Source organism: Lolium perenne, chromosome 2 (genome assembly GCF_019359855.2).
Source record: "Lolium perenne isolate Kyuss_39 chromosome 2, Kyuss_2.0, whole genome shotgun sequence".
Classification (NCBI taxonomy): domain Eukaryota; kingdom Viridiplantae; phylum Streptophyta; class Magnoliopsida; order Poales; family Poaceae; genus Lolium; species Lolium perenne.
The window spans coordinates 16,495,777-16,509,322 of record NC_067245.2 but is presented as its reverse complement, the minus strand read 5'-3'; the positions used below and the strand labels follow the sequence as shown (position 1 = coordinate 16,509,322).

General features: G+C 40.6%; 1 protein-coding gene across 1 annotated transcript; it reads left to right on the top strand.

Annotated features, from left to right (window-relative positions):
- The first annotated feature begins 8,044 nt into the window (after nucleotides 1-8,044).
- LOC127329772 (uncharacterized) lies at nucleotides 8,045-12,345 on the top strand. Its single transcript, XM_051356223.2, has 14 exons — nucleotides 8,045-8,174; nucleotides 8,305-8,517; nucleotides 8,615-8,745; nucleotides 8,849-9,118; nucleotides 9,200-9,333; nucleotides 9,905-9,975; nucleotides 10,224-10,301; nucleotides 10,384-10,452; nucleotides 10,545-10,718; nucleotides 10,804-10,952; nucleotides 11,023-11,304; nucleotides 11,470-11,615; nucleotides 11,711-11,782; nucleotides 11,869-12,345. The coding sequence occupies exons 1-14, from the start codon at nucleotides 8,045-8,047 to the stop codon at nucleotides 11,960-11,962; spliced, it is 2,013 nt and encodes a 670-aa protein (XP_051212183.1). The 3' UTR covers nucleotides 11,963-12,345.
- The last annotated feature ends 1,201 nt before the right edge of the window (nucleotides 12,346-13,546 follow it).

Genomic DNA, 13,546 nt, shown 5'->3' with positions numbered 1-13,546 from the left:
TGTAATGCTTTATGTGATCTTGGTGCAAGTATTTCTGTTATGCCTAAGAAACTTTATGATATTCTTGACTTGCCACCTTTGGAATGTTGTTATTTGGATGTTAATCTTGCTGATAATTCTATAAAGAAACCTTTGGGGAGAATTGACAATGTTCACATTACGGTTAACAATAACCTTGTCCCCGTTGATTTTGTTGTTTTGGATATTGAATGCAATGCATCTTGTCCTATTGTTTTGGGAAGACCCTTTCTTTGAACCATTGGTGCTATTATTGATATGAAAGAAGGAAATATTAAATATCAATTCCCTCTTAAGAAAGGTATGGAACACTTCCCTAGAAAGAGAATGAAGATGCCTTTTGATTCTATTATTAGAACAAATTATGATGTTGATGCTTCTTCTCTTGATGTTACTTGATTTTCACTTTCTGCGCCTACCTGAAAGGCGTTAAAGAAAAGCGCTTATGGGAGACAACCTATTATTTTATTTCTGCAATTTTTGTTTTATATTTGAGTCAAGGTGCTTGTTACTACTGTAGAAATACTTTTGTATCTTTATTTTCTTGCATTGTTGTGCCAAGTAAAGTCTTTGATAGAAAGTTGATACTAGATTTGGATTTCTGCGCAGAAACAGATTTTTAGCTGTCACGAATTTGAGCTTTTCTCTCTGTAGAAAAATCGTAAAATCCTGAAAACATTCATGAGTAATCCTCAGATATGTACGCAACTTTCATTAAACTGGAGCTTTTCCATCTGAGCATGTTAAGTGCCTCGAAAAAATTCGTCTTTACGGACTTTCTGTTTTTGACAGATTCTGCCTTTTATTTCGCATTGCCTCTTTTACTGTGTTTGAGTGGATTTCTTTGCTCCATTAAATTTCAGTAGCCTTGAGTAATGTCCATAAGTGTTGGGAATGATTGTGTCCTTGCTGAACATGTGAATTTTTGATTATGCACTAATCCTCTAATGAGATTGCTTTGAGTTTGGTGTGAAGGAAGTTTTCAAGGATCAAGAGAGGAGGATGATATAATATGATCAAGAAGAGTGAAAAGTCTAAGCTTGGGGATGCCCCCGTGGTTCATCCCTGCATATTTTAAGAAGACTCAAGCGTCTAAGCTTGTGGATGCCCAAGGCATCCCCTTCTTCATCAAACTTATCAGGTCACCTCTAGTGAAAATATATTTTAATTCCGTCACATCTTATGTGTTTTACTTGGAGCGTCCGTGTGCTTTTATTCTCGTTTGTTATTTTAAGTTTTCTTAATAAATCGGATCCTAACATGCTTGTGTGGGAGAGAGACACGCTCCGCTTTTTCATTTGAACACTTGTGTTCTTTGTTTTATTTTTCATGTTTATGGCGAAAGCTGAAAGCCGCAGCACTTATTGTTATTTGGTTGGAAACAGAAAATGCTTCATGTGGTAATTTGGTATATTGTCTTGAATAATTTGATACTTGGCAATTGTTTTGAGCTCTCAAGTAGATCATGTTTAAGCTCTTGCATCATGTAGTTTAAACCTAATAGTGGAGAACTACCGTAGAGCTTGTTGAAATTTGGTTTGCATGATTGGTCTCTCTAAGGTCTAGATATTTTCTAGTAAAAGTGTTTGAGCAACAAGGAAGACAGTGTAGAGTCTTATAATGCTTGCAATATGTTCTTATGTAAGTTTTGCTGTACCGGTTTATACTTGTGTTTGCTTCAAACAACCTTGCTAGCCAAAGCCTTGTACTGAGAGGGAATGCTTCTCGTGCATCCAAAACCTTGAGCCAAAACCTATGCCATTTGTGTCCACCATAACTACCTACTATGTGGTATTTTTCTGCCATTCCAAGTAAATACTTCATGTGCTACCTTTAAACAATTCAAAACTTTATTACTCCTTATTTGTGTCAATGTTTTATAGCTCATGAGGAAGTATGTGGTGTTTTATCTTTCAATCTTGTTGGGCAGACTTTCACCAATGAACTAGTGGCATATACATCCGCTTATCCAATAATTTTGCAAAAAGAGCTGCAACGGGGTGCCCAGCCCCAATTAATTAACTTTCATTAATAATTCTCTTCACATGTTTTGCCCTGATTTATCAGTAAGCAACTTAATTTTGCAATAGACACTCCTCCATGGTATGTGAAATGTTGGAAGGCACCCGAGGATTCGGTTAGCCATGGCTTGTGAAAGCAAAAGGTTGGGAGGAGTGTCATCTATAAATAAAACTAAAATACATGTGTAGACAAAAGAGAAGAGGGATGATCTACCTTGCTGGTAGAGATAACGTCCTTCATGGGAGCCGCTCTTTGAAAGTCTGTTTGACAAGGGGGTTAGAGTGCCCACTACCATTCGTTGACAACAACAAACACCTCTCAAAACTTTATTTTTATGCTCTCTTTATGATTTCAAAACTTAAAAAGCTCTAGCACATAATTTAATCCCTGCTTCCCTCTGCGAAGGGCCTTTCTTTTACTTTATGTTGAGTCAGTTTACCTACTTCTTTCTATCTTAGAAGCAAACACTTGTGTCAACTGTGTGCATTGATTCTTACATGCTTGCTTATTGCACTTATTATATTACTTTGTGTTGACAATTATCCATGAGATATGCATGTTGAAAGTTGAAAGCAATTGCTGAAACTTAAATCTTCCTTTGTGTTGCTTCAAAACCTTGTATTAAGAATCTATTTCTTTATGAGTTAACTCTTATGCAAGACTTTTTGATGCTTGTCTTGAAAGTACTATTCATGAAAAGTTTTTGCTATATGATTCAGTTGTTTAGTCATTATCTTTTTGTTAGCAAACTATAGACCATTGCTTTGAGTCACTTCATTCATCTCATATACTTTACAATAGTATTGATCAAGATTATGTTGGTAGCATGTCACTTCAGAAATTATTCGTTTTATTGTTTACCTACTCGAGGGTGAGTAGGAACTAAGCTTGGGGATGCTTGATACGTCAACGTATCTATAATTTCTTATGTTCCATGCTAGTTTTATGACAATACCTACATGTTTTATTCACACTTTATAATGTTTTTATGCATTTTCTGGGACTAACCTATTAACAAGATGCCACATTGCCAGTTCCTGTTTTCTGCTGTTTTTGATTTCAGAAAAGTTGTTTTACAAATATTCTCGGAATTGGACGAAACAAAAGCCAAAGAGGAGTCGAGGAAGGCCAGCAGGGGGCCCTCCCTATATGGCGGCGCGGGGGGCCCCACTGCCGCGCCGAGACGTGGGGAGGGAGCCCCCTGGCTCCCCCGACGCTGCCCCTTCGCCTATTTATTCCTTCGTCCCCGAAAGCCATAGTACCGAGAGCCAAAATACCAGAACAGTTCCAGAGACGCTGCCGCCATCAACCCTAACTCGGGGGGTTCAGAGGATCTCCTCCGGCACCCTGCCGGAGAGGGGAATCATCACCGGAGGGCTCTACATCACCATGCCCGCCTCCGGACTGATGTGTGAGTAGTTCATCCTTGGACTACGGGTCCATAGCAGTAGCTAGATGGTTGTCTTCTCCTATTGTGCCATCATGTTTAGATCTTGTGAGCTGTCTATCATGATCAAGATCATCTATTTGTAATGCTACATGTTGTGTTTGTTGGGATCCGATGAATATGGAATACTATGTCAAGTTGATTATTGATCTATCATATATGTGTTGTTTATGATCTTGCATGCTCTCTGTTGCTAGTGGAGGCTCTGGCCAAGTTGATACTTGTGACTCCAAGAGGGAGTATTTATGCTAGATAGTGGGTTCATATCTCCATTGAATCTGGGGAAGTGACAGCAACCCCTAAGGTTGTGGATGTGTTGTTGCCACTAGGGATAAAACATCAATGTTTTGTCTAAGGATATTTGTATTGTTTACATTACGCACAGTACTTAATGCAATTGTCTGTTGCTTGCAACTTAATAGTGGAAGGGGTGCGGATGCTAACCCGAAGGTGGACTTTTTAGGCATAGATGCATGCTGGATGGTGGTCTATGTTCTTTGTCGTAATTCCCTAAGTAAATCTCATAGTAGTCATCATGATATGTATGTGCATTGTTATGCCCTCTCTATTTGTCAATTGCCCAACTGTAATTTGTTTACCCAACATTTTATCTATCTTATTGGAGAGACACCACTAGTGAACTGTGGACCCCGGTCCATTTTTTTACATATGAAATACAACCTACAGCAATCATTGTTCTCTTTTGTTTTCTGCAAGCAAACATCATTTTCCACACCATACGTTTAATCCTTTGTTTTCAGCAAGCCGGTGAGATTGACAACCTTACTGTTAAGTTGGGGCAAAGTAGTTTGATTGTGTTGTGCAGGTTCCACGTTGGCACCGGAATCCCTGGTGTTGCGCCGCACTACACTCCTTCACCAACAACCTTCACGTGATCTTCATCTCCTACTGGTTCGATAACCTTGGTTTCTTACTGAGGGAAAACTCGCTGCTGTACTCATCATACCTTCCTCTTGGGGTTCCCAACGGACGTGTGCTTTACCGTCACAAGCAAGGAGCTGATTGACCCGGTTTATGGAGCTTGGGATCATGCTTTGATCCATGATATTTTTAATCCAATTGATGTTTCCCGGATCCTACAAATTCCTCTAAATGTGGGGGCCTTCGAAGATTTTATTGCTTGGCATTGTACTAAATCTGGTATGTTTTTAGTTCGTTCATCCTATCATGTGGAATGGAGGCACCAATTTAATGGTGTTACTTGCCGGTCACTTATTACTGGTACCTCCTTCAATAATCCGACTTGGGAAATTTTATGGAAGTTGGTAGGAAAAGGTAAAAATTCATTGTTGGCGAATTATGCATGGAGTTATTCCCCTAAAGGCTATTCTCTTTCGAAGACACATTGGTACTTCTGATCTTTGCCCATTATGCAATTTAGAAGCTGAGGATGTTACACATATGTTGTTCAAATGACAACATGCAGCTCTGATCTGGGATGGCCTTGGTGTGGCTGATGTGATAAACAGAGCTATGATTGATGGGAGATCAGGATCCGAGGCACTGGAATTTATTCTTAAATCCACTCAGATGACTATTCCATACTTTAATAACCTCATATTGCAAGAGCTTGTCGCTGTGGGTTGCTGGTATATTTGGTGGATTCAGCGCCGCCAATCACATGGTGACCAAACTCCTCATGTTCGTCATTGGGTTAATTCAATCAGAGCCATTACATCAAATTCTGGGAAGGCTATGACACCGACCTCATCTGTTAAAAATCACGTTTGGCTAAAATCGTGTGCTCGGAATTTGAAACTGAATGTGGATGCTGCCTTCTCCACCGAGGAGCATGCTGGGACAACGGGTGCAGTGATACGGGACAATCAAGGTAATTTATGGCGGCCTCCTCGGTGTTTATACCGCATGTGTACTCTGCGGCGATGGTGGAAGCTACGGCAATGACGCATGGCCTCTCTCTGGTGAACCAAATTGGATGCAAATCGGTGGAAGCTGAGTCCGATTCCATGGAGGTAATCCAGATTTGTGGAGGAGAAAATGGAATGTGAAATGAGGCAACTGCAATATATGCTGATATTCTGGCACAAGCGGCAAATATAGGGAAGGTTGATTTAATGCATTGTGGGAGAGACACAAATTTAGTAGTTCATGAGTTGGCTAGGGATAGCTTTTCTAAAAAAATCTTGTTGTAATTGGGTCGATGAGCCCCCTAGCTTTCTTTTACCAGATCTCCTGAATGATGTAACTGTACTTTGATTGGGAGCAGCAAGTTTCTGATGCACTCTTTTCCTTACCAGGTACCTAAGGGGACTGGAAGGGTTTTTAATGAGGCGGCTTGCTTGCTCGGTTTAATATAAGTTTTTACCTCAAAAAAACTGGAAATTGTTACTTAAGTGTCACTCATAGCATGGGCAGATGGGCAAAAATACTGTAAGATGGGCACACCTCCCTAATTTTTATTTTTCACCGCTCATGCGTGATAATTTTTTTGGCTAAAAGACTAAATATAAAACGTTTTCCAAAAATTCAGGTCCCCGCCACCCTGCTGCGTAAGCCTCTGACTCATGGTCCATTTTGGCATTTTTAGGTATTTGCGAGGAATATTCCACCAAACCCCAAATCTTCATTTATTACTAAACATGTTTGGGTATACCATATTGGGCTAGTTTATTATCTATTTTCCCAGTTTTTCTTAAACCCTAGTGTATTTTTTAGGGAGCGCCTAGAGATCAGTCGTCTGAGACTTAATAAGTCTTGGTCGCTGACATCAATAGCTTATTAAGCCGTGTACTACTTTAGTTTTGGCGCCCAGTTTTGCGTTCGTATTTTTCACTAGAAAAAATAATTTGTACAACAATTTAAGACATTAGAAAAATCTCAGTAGCAATTTACGTGTAACTGGAAAATGGAAAAGACTCAGTTGCAATCCACATGTAAGTGAAAATTATTAGTTGCGACGCATGGTAACTGGAAAAATCTCTAATGCAACTCATATGTATGTGGTAATTCTTAGTTGGAACATACGTGCAACTGGAAAAATCTCAGTTGCAACGCTCATGCAATTGAAAAAAAATCAGTTGCAACCCACATGTAAGTGGAAATTCTTAGTTGCAACACATGCATAACTGGAAAAAATCTCAGTTACAACCCATATGTATGTGGAAATTCTTAGTTACAACATATGCGCAAGTAGAAAAATCTCAGTTGCAACACTCATGTAATTGGAAAAAAATATCAATTGCAACTCACATGTAACCGAAAAAATCTCAGTTGCAACCCACATGCAACTAAAAATATGTCGTTTGCAACACACGTACAAAAAGAATGCGCGGCATAAGCGGTTCCATGGGAGAGAGAAAGACACCTTGTAGATAGGAACCGTCACCACGAGCCCACTCCGCGAGCCCACTCCGCGAGGCCCGCAAAAAACAAGTCAGCCCGCTTACACTTCGTGCCAACAACAACACAAACACACATAAACAGCCCAAAAGTCAGAGCACGAATCTACAAGCACAAAATACGAATCTCCAAGCGTTCGACTTAACCTTATTAAGTATCAGGCGCCTTATTTCCAGCAAATCCGCTTTTTAAAATACCTAATACACTACCCAAAGCTGGTGGATTGGGAATAGAGTTTTATGGACATTTGATAGTATTGGGTGAAGGTCGACCCAATGTGATATTTGCATTTTTTTTACTTTTACTTAAACTCTCAGAATATTGTGCACCATCTGAATAAATAATAGCATCACCAGTCAACCACTTTTAGGTGAGAGCTATTTGCACATATAGACAGCAAATCTATCTAGTACTCCCTGTTTATAGATTAGGGGTGCAAAGCTATCTGCTGGTATGCACATGCGATAGTAGGACGTACATACTCGACATGATTTCTCACCACACAACTCTCATGTGGTGGGAGTAACTAGTAGTTTGTGTTTGTGATCGTTTAAAATTGTTCTATATTATATCTTCTTGAACTACTATGATTATGTTTGTATAATTATGTAATTTAGATTGTTCTTTGAACCATGTTATTTTAAGTTGTGTGTTTGAACAATGTGCTTGCAATGTATAATGTTTGAATTATCTGTTTCAGAATGTTTATATGTTCCAATTATGCATAGAGGGGGGAAATGCAATGTTTAATTATGTGGCAAATAGGGGGGAAATGTGCAATGTGGAAATACAACTGCTAGAGTTATTTTAAGGAAAAACTGTTTACGTTTTTATATAAAACCAAGACGTTCACAATCGAACCGTCCCGTCCCGTTCCTTTTCCTGATCCCTCAACTCTTTCCACGGCCTAACCTAGGTTGCGCCGCCACGACAGAATCCGCGAGGCCGACGGTTACACGTCACCGGCGTCTCCACGGCCTCTATCCTCGTCACCGGCGTGCGGCCCCACGGCTCCCTCCGCGCCGCTCCTCGCGGCCGTACACGTCCCAACGATCGTCGTTGCAGAGCACCACAGGCAAACACACTGCAATTGTGTAACGCCCCAGCGATCATCGTCGCAGGGTTTTCACTACATCTCACCAGACTCTGTTTTTGTGCTGCTTCAGGACCGGAAAGATGAAGAAGCTGAACTACGTTAACCCTTATACGTGGGAGAGCGAAAGTGCCGCCAGGAAAGGGAAGAACAAGCGTCGCGGCCCTCCAGGCATGACTGCAATGGATAGAAGCATAAACAAAATGCAGAAACGTGAGCCACTGGTTAATTTCGATTTATACTGTTTCCTTCGATCTCCTGCTGCACGCACGTATTTCTCTTCTTTCTGGGGAGCAATGACAGTCTGACACTTGCATGGTGTATCCTGTTGATCTTCGACTAGTTAACAAGGGCTGGGAAAAAGAAAGAGAAGAACGTGAAGCGGAGTTCCGACTCCGCTGCAAGCTTCCGGAGCGAGATGTTTCCCTGGAACCTTTTACGGAGCAGCCATTCGGCGCGTTATATGATCCTGATAATGATGGTGGCCTCTGTGGTCTCAGCCAAGAAGTTGCTTCAGAATTGTCTTCCAATGTTGTCGCCATTGCTTTGTTTGATGGTGGTTACAATATCCTCATGAAATTCACATACCTACTATATTCAGTCACCACCACTTGTTGTTAATGATTTATTATTAACTGTACAACCTTGTGCAGGGGATGTTATGTTGTTTGCATGCACTGGAATCACTCTTCCAGACCGGACACTTTACCTCGAAAGATTTGTAACTTCAGCACATCTGGCTGAAGTTTTCAATCAGAGGAGAAATAAAGAAGACGATCTGAATGTTTGTGATGCTAATTATTTGTATTCCCATTTTTGCTCTCTGTTTACTCAAAACTGTTTTTCTCATATCATCCTGCGCTGACGTGCCACCGTTCTAACTGTAGATTAAAGTGCGCGTTCCAAGCAAGGAAACTTTCCGTGGGTTCCTGGAACTATATGATCAAGATATTGCTATTGTTACGTCCATACAAGGCTGGAGGGTCTCTCCTGTAGATCTGGATCCTCAGGAGGGTGATTTTCAGAATACATGTCTGCCTGCTCCTACTGAGATTGTAGCTGTTGGGCGTTCCTTCGGCTTGTGTGGTTTGATGGCCACGCCAGGGACACTGACTAACCAACTTGAAAGTACAATTTCTGGTTGTTGTACCACTGAGGTATGATGGTGTTTTTATCTAACATTTTGCAATGATCGAAATTCAAATTAACTTAAATGTATCACTATACTTTTATTCTAGGCTGCACTTGGAGGACCACTTGTTGATCTTGCTGGGAACTTTCTTGGGATGAACATTCATTGTGGCAGTGCAAACACGTGTTTCATGCCTCGACGTGCAATTTTCCAACGTGTGTACCAATTTAGATTACTCAAGTACGTCTTCTACACTTCAATTATTTCTGAGCTATATCTATATAGAGGTAATTAGAACGTATGTGATCAAAAGAATTGCAAACGATAATAGATTGATTGTTATTGCTTTCCAGTGAGTACATGGGCCCATTTTCTAGAGAATACTCCTCCATCTGAGGAACTAATCCCTACTTTCCTAGCAGATAATATCTCCTTCGAATTTAAACTGATCTGTTCACTGAGTAATATAAGAGATACAGTCCTAAAGATAACCCGAACTGCTGCCAGCTAGGCCCCACTGCTTCCCACCTGACAAGCTATTTGTTTATACACAGAGTAGTTAAAACCATTTTGTCCAGACTAACTTTTGGGGATGGTAAGTTTACAACCTATAATAAGAACATCTGTATCTTCTCAATCCTCTCGAGTGTTTTGTTGAGTATTGATAAGCCTCATTTTCTTGTCTTCATACCCTATTTTTCTCTGTATGATTTGGTTGATGGTGACCGATTGATCGTTTTCTATTGGGGCTAGAAATTCGAAGTATTTATTTATTTATCTGTCAAAACCACTCTACTGTGTTCCATTGCAGTCCTACAGATATGCAAGGAGGCAATTACGCTAGGAAGGAATGCAGGAATGATCCAAGCCCACAATGTGCAGGTGGGTCTAGAGATCTATGGAGAACATTAAGTTATGTAGTAAAGTTGTTCCTCAGCATTTTCTGAGAGTATTAATCACCTTTTTTGTTAGTCCGGCTGGCGCTGGGATTTTGTTTCACAAGAGTACTTACCATCAGACAATCTTATACCTCCACTTTGCCGGATCTGCTTCATACTCCTGCCTAGAGCTTGTAAAAATATGTAATAGTCTTGTTTTTGTTTGTCCTTTTCTGATCTTTTCCATTTTAGGCAGCTCGACTGGAGAAACCGAAACGAGTAGCCATGTATACTCCATGCCTCCCGGTGCAAAAAAGATACAACCCTCAGGTGTGTGAATCATTCAAGTTGCTATTCTAATCGTTGTGCACATAATATTATGTGAATGTTATGGATCACCTTATTGCTTCAGGATTTCTGAGAAGCTTAGATGTGCTTACCCGCCTGGGCTATCCTGAGCCACCACCACTTATGCTCGAACGTAAATCACTGGCTTGGTTATAGCTGACTTCTTCTTTTCTTCTTTTTATAGCTATGTTGTTGAATTAACTCCTTTACTTATTTGGTAACTAGTGAATGGGAAATTGATTAATAAGTTTGAAGAGGATTTTGGTTACTTACATGCTTGGAGCGGGTATGAATACAATCTTGATTTTTGTGGTGTTGGGATAAATGCATGGGCGAGACTTGACGCGAAGACAATTACAACAATATCCCGACGCGTTGTCTCACTTTCTTCGTACTATGGTGATTTTACAGCTAGTCGTTAATTATTTTTCTTACTATGTTTGGTACTCACTAGCTGATGATCAAAGTTTTGATTCATCCGTAGGAGGCATCAGGTTTTTTTCATGCACAGGCTTGCTCATAAAGTATGGTGCAAACACAGAAACTGGCGGTAGAAGACGCACTGTTATTCTGACTTCAGCCAGTTTGGTTAGAACTTGTGACAAACCAGACACAATTGATGGGAATTTGAGGGTTGGTGCTCTTGATCAATTTTCTCGATAAGTTAGATAATTGCTTAACCAAGCTTACATTATCGTGACAGATTGAGGTGTTTCTCCCGCCGAAACAACATGCCGTTGGAAAACTGGAATCATATGACTCGCATCATAATATCGCTATTATCAGTTTTGAGGGTTTGCGTGCTACTTGTCCAGAAGACATTTTCCATGTTAAAAGCTGTGAGTTGAAACCTGAACATGTAGTAGCTGTAGGGCGTGAGCCTGATGAAGGATTATTGTGTGCCTCCACCGGCAAACTGACTGGTGAGCCTATCATGTCTCTTCCTTGCAAGCACCTTAAGTTGTCCACTTGTAAAATCAAGAAGGTACGTGGTGGATTTGTGCTGGATTTGTGTTGCTAGTTTTTACAGAGGTGACAGCTATGGATAGCTGCATCACTATCTATCTAAGTTGGCATTGTAGTCTACTAGTATACAATTATACATGAGGCATTACGACCGTGTAACCTTTGATTTGTGTTGTTCCACCAGGCTGGGATTGGAGGGCCCCTTATTAATTTCAAAAATGGGAGCTTTATTGGTATGAACTTCTATGATGGAAAAACCAGAGGAACTCCTTTCCTGCCAAGAAGTACAATTTTAGAAGTTTTAAGTCGGCTGGAGCTCATGTCGGAAAGGTACTTTTATGTTTTCTGCTTCATCTTAATGCTAACATGGTAGCAGCTAGTTACTCAATCAAAACACTTACACTGAAAACACTTCTGTATGATAGTGTTATAGAGGGAGGAAGCGGCCATCTAGTCGCCATATCGGATGGCCAAGCTGAAATGAGCAACACAAATCGGTATTATTCTGTCTTTTCTATGCATGCCAATTGTTTCTGATTTATTCAACATGCAACTTACATTTCAAAATAAAAATAAAAAACAGATGGCCCGTGCCCCAGGCATATTGGTATAATAGTATGCTGAAAGAGGATTGGGATAAAGGAAGCAAGTTCATGGAAGGGAACCCCACTAGCTGAAGAGCTCTTGTGTATTGGGGTTTTCATTCACCTCACCACAAATTTATTTGATGTCAAGAATAATCCGTCCGGCTGTCATTCAGCTGAAGACCACAAAATGCATGATACAACCAGGCGGCAGATGGATTACCTACTTGTCAAGATTAGGGAAAAGACCTCGCGCGCATACCGCACGCGGTCTGTGTGGATGGACTCGTATATATAGGTGCAGGCTGAAGAGAAGAGAGGTGCAGGGAAATCTCGACTGTGCACTTCTATACTTGCTGGGAGGGATTGGGTATAGAATGGATGGATGAGATGTGAAGTGGCACGGATCAACCATAGAATGGACAGATGAGATGTGTAATGGCGCGGATAGGTGCCATGGAAAGGTCAGCAGTGTGAATAAACTAGGCAAGGAATTACTCGTTCCGTAACTCTAATCTCACTCTATCGTGTTTCCATCCAATTGTAATTAGATATAGGTTTTGTCTGTTCGACCATAAAATTTGCTCCCTTCTTTCCTATTGTGTAAGTGTTAAAATTCCGCGGTGTATTGTTTCGTTCCTTCAAAACATCAGCAACCGTGCTAGATAACAATGTATTTTTTCATTAGTTTCACACCATGCATTTCCATCACGAAAAAAGGCATCATCATGTGATCCAGACAGATTACTGATTGATTGAGTTTATACACATTACCATGGACATTTAGATGGCACAAACAATATAGAGCAATCTACACATACAATTCAAATTGATCCAAGAAAACTGAAGTGATTTTTTTTTTTTGAAACGAGGCAAAAGATTTGCCATTTTCATTAATAAAGAAGAAGTTTAGAGTTTTATAACAAATGCCTAGGACTTTATCAAAAGCCTACTCTCTCGGTATTACATTGCACAATTCCTTAGCACCGGCCAAGCACCAACCTTGGACCTCATCTTTGTTCTTGGCGATGATAGCATTTGTGGCGGAATAATGGTGGTCGCGGAAGACTCTATTGTTGTGCTCCTTCCTAACTTCTCAAGAGATGAGCATAAGCAAGGATGCCAAAACTTTCTTATGTTGACCTCTTCGTAAGACAATATTTGTCCACCACACATTGATGTTTGGCTCATTGATCCACGATTCCGGGAGTCTATCATGAATACCGCACCAAGCTAGAATCTCTTTCCAAACCCGCAAGGTAAAGCGGCATTTGTACATGAGGTGGTCCGCCGTCTCTTGGACTTGGTTGTATAGAGGAAAATTTTCACAATTTTCCCAACCTCTATGTTGAAGCCTATCCGCTGTCCATACTCTATTTTGCATAATCAACCATGCGAAGAATTTGCACTTTGGAGGCACCCAAACTTCCCAAGCTGTGAACTTCCAAGTAATGGTGTCCATAACATCTTGGAGAAGGTGCACGTCTTGCATGAGACCCCAAAGCTTGACAAATTCTTCAATGTGAGGCACACCAAACTCATGAGGGATCTTGATTTGATTGACCCAAAAATTGTTATGGAGAGCCTTCCGGACATTGCAATTCTTCTTCATAGACAATTTAAAGATCAAGGGCGCCAAATCACATTGCATTGGGAGGCTTGGCATTGCATTGGCTT

Bases quoted from the DNA above. Each gene is read 5' to 3' on its own strand.
- LOC127329772 (XM_051356223.2), top strand. From the start codon at position 8,045: ATGAAGAAGCTGAACTACGTTAACCCTTATACGTGGGAGAGCGAAAGT. The intron at 8,175-8,304 runs GTGAGCCACTGG...ATCTTCGACTAG, and splicing joins CATAAACAAAATGCAGAAAC to TTAACAAGGGCTGGGAAAAA. The intron at 10,953-11,022 runs GTTGGTGCTCTT...TTATCGTGACAG, and splicing joins CAATTGATGGGAATTTGAGG to ATTGAGGTGTTTCTCCCGCC.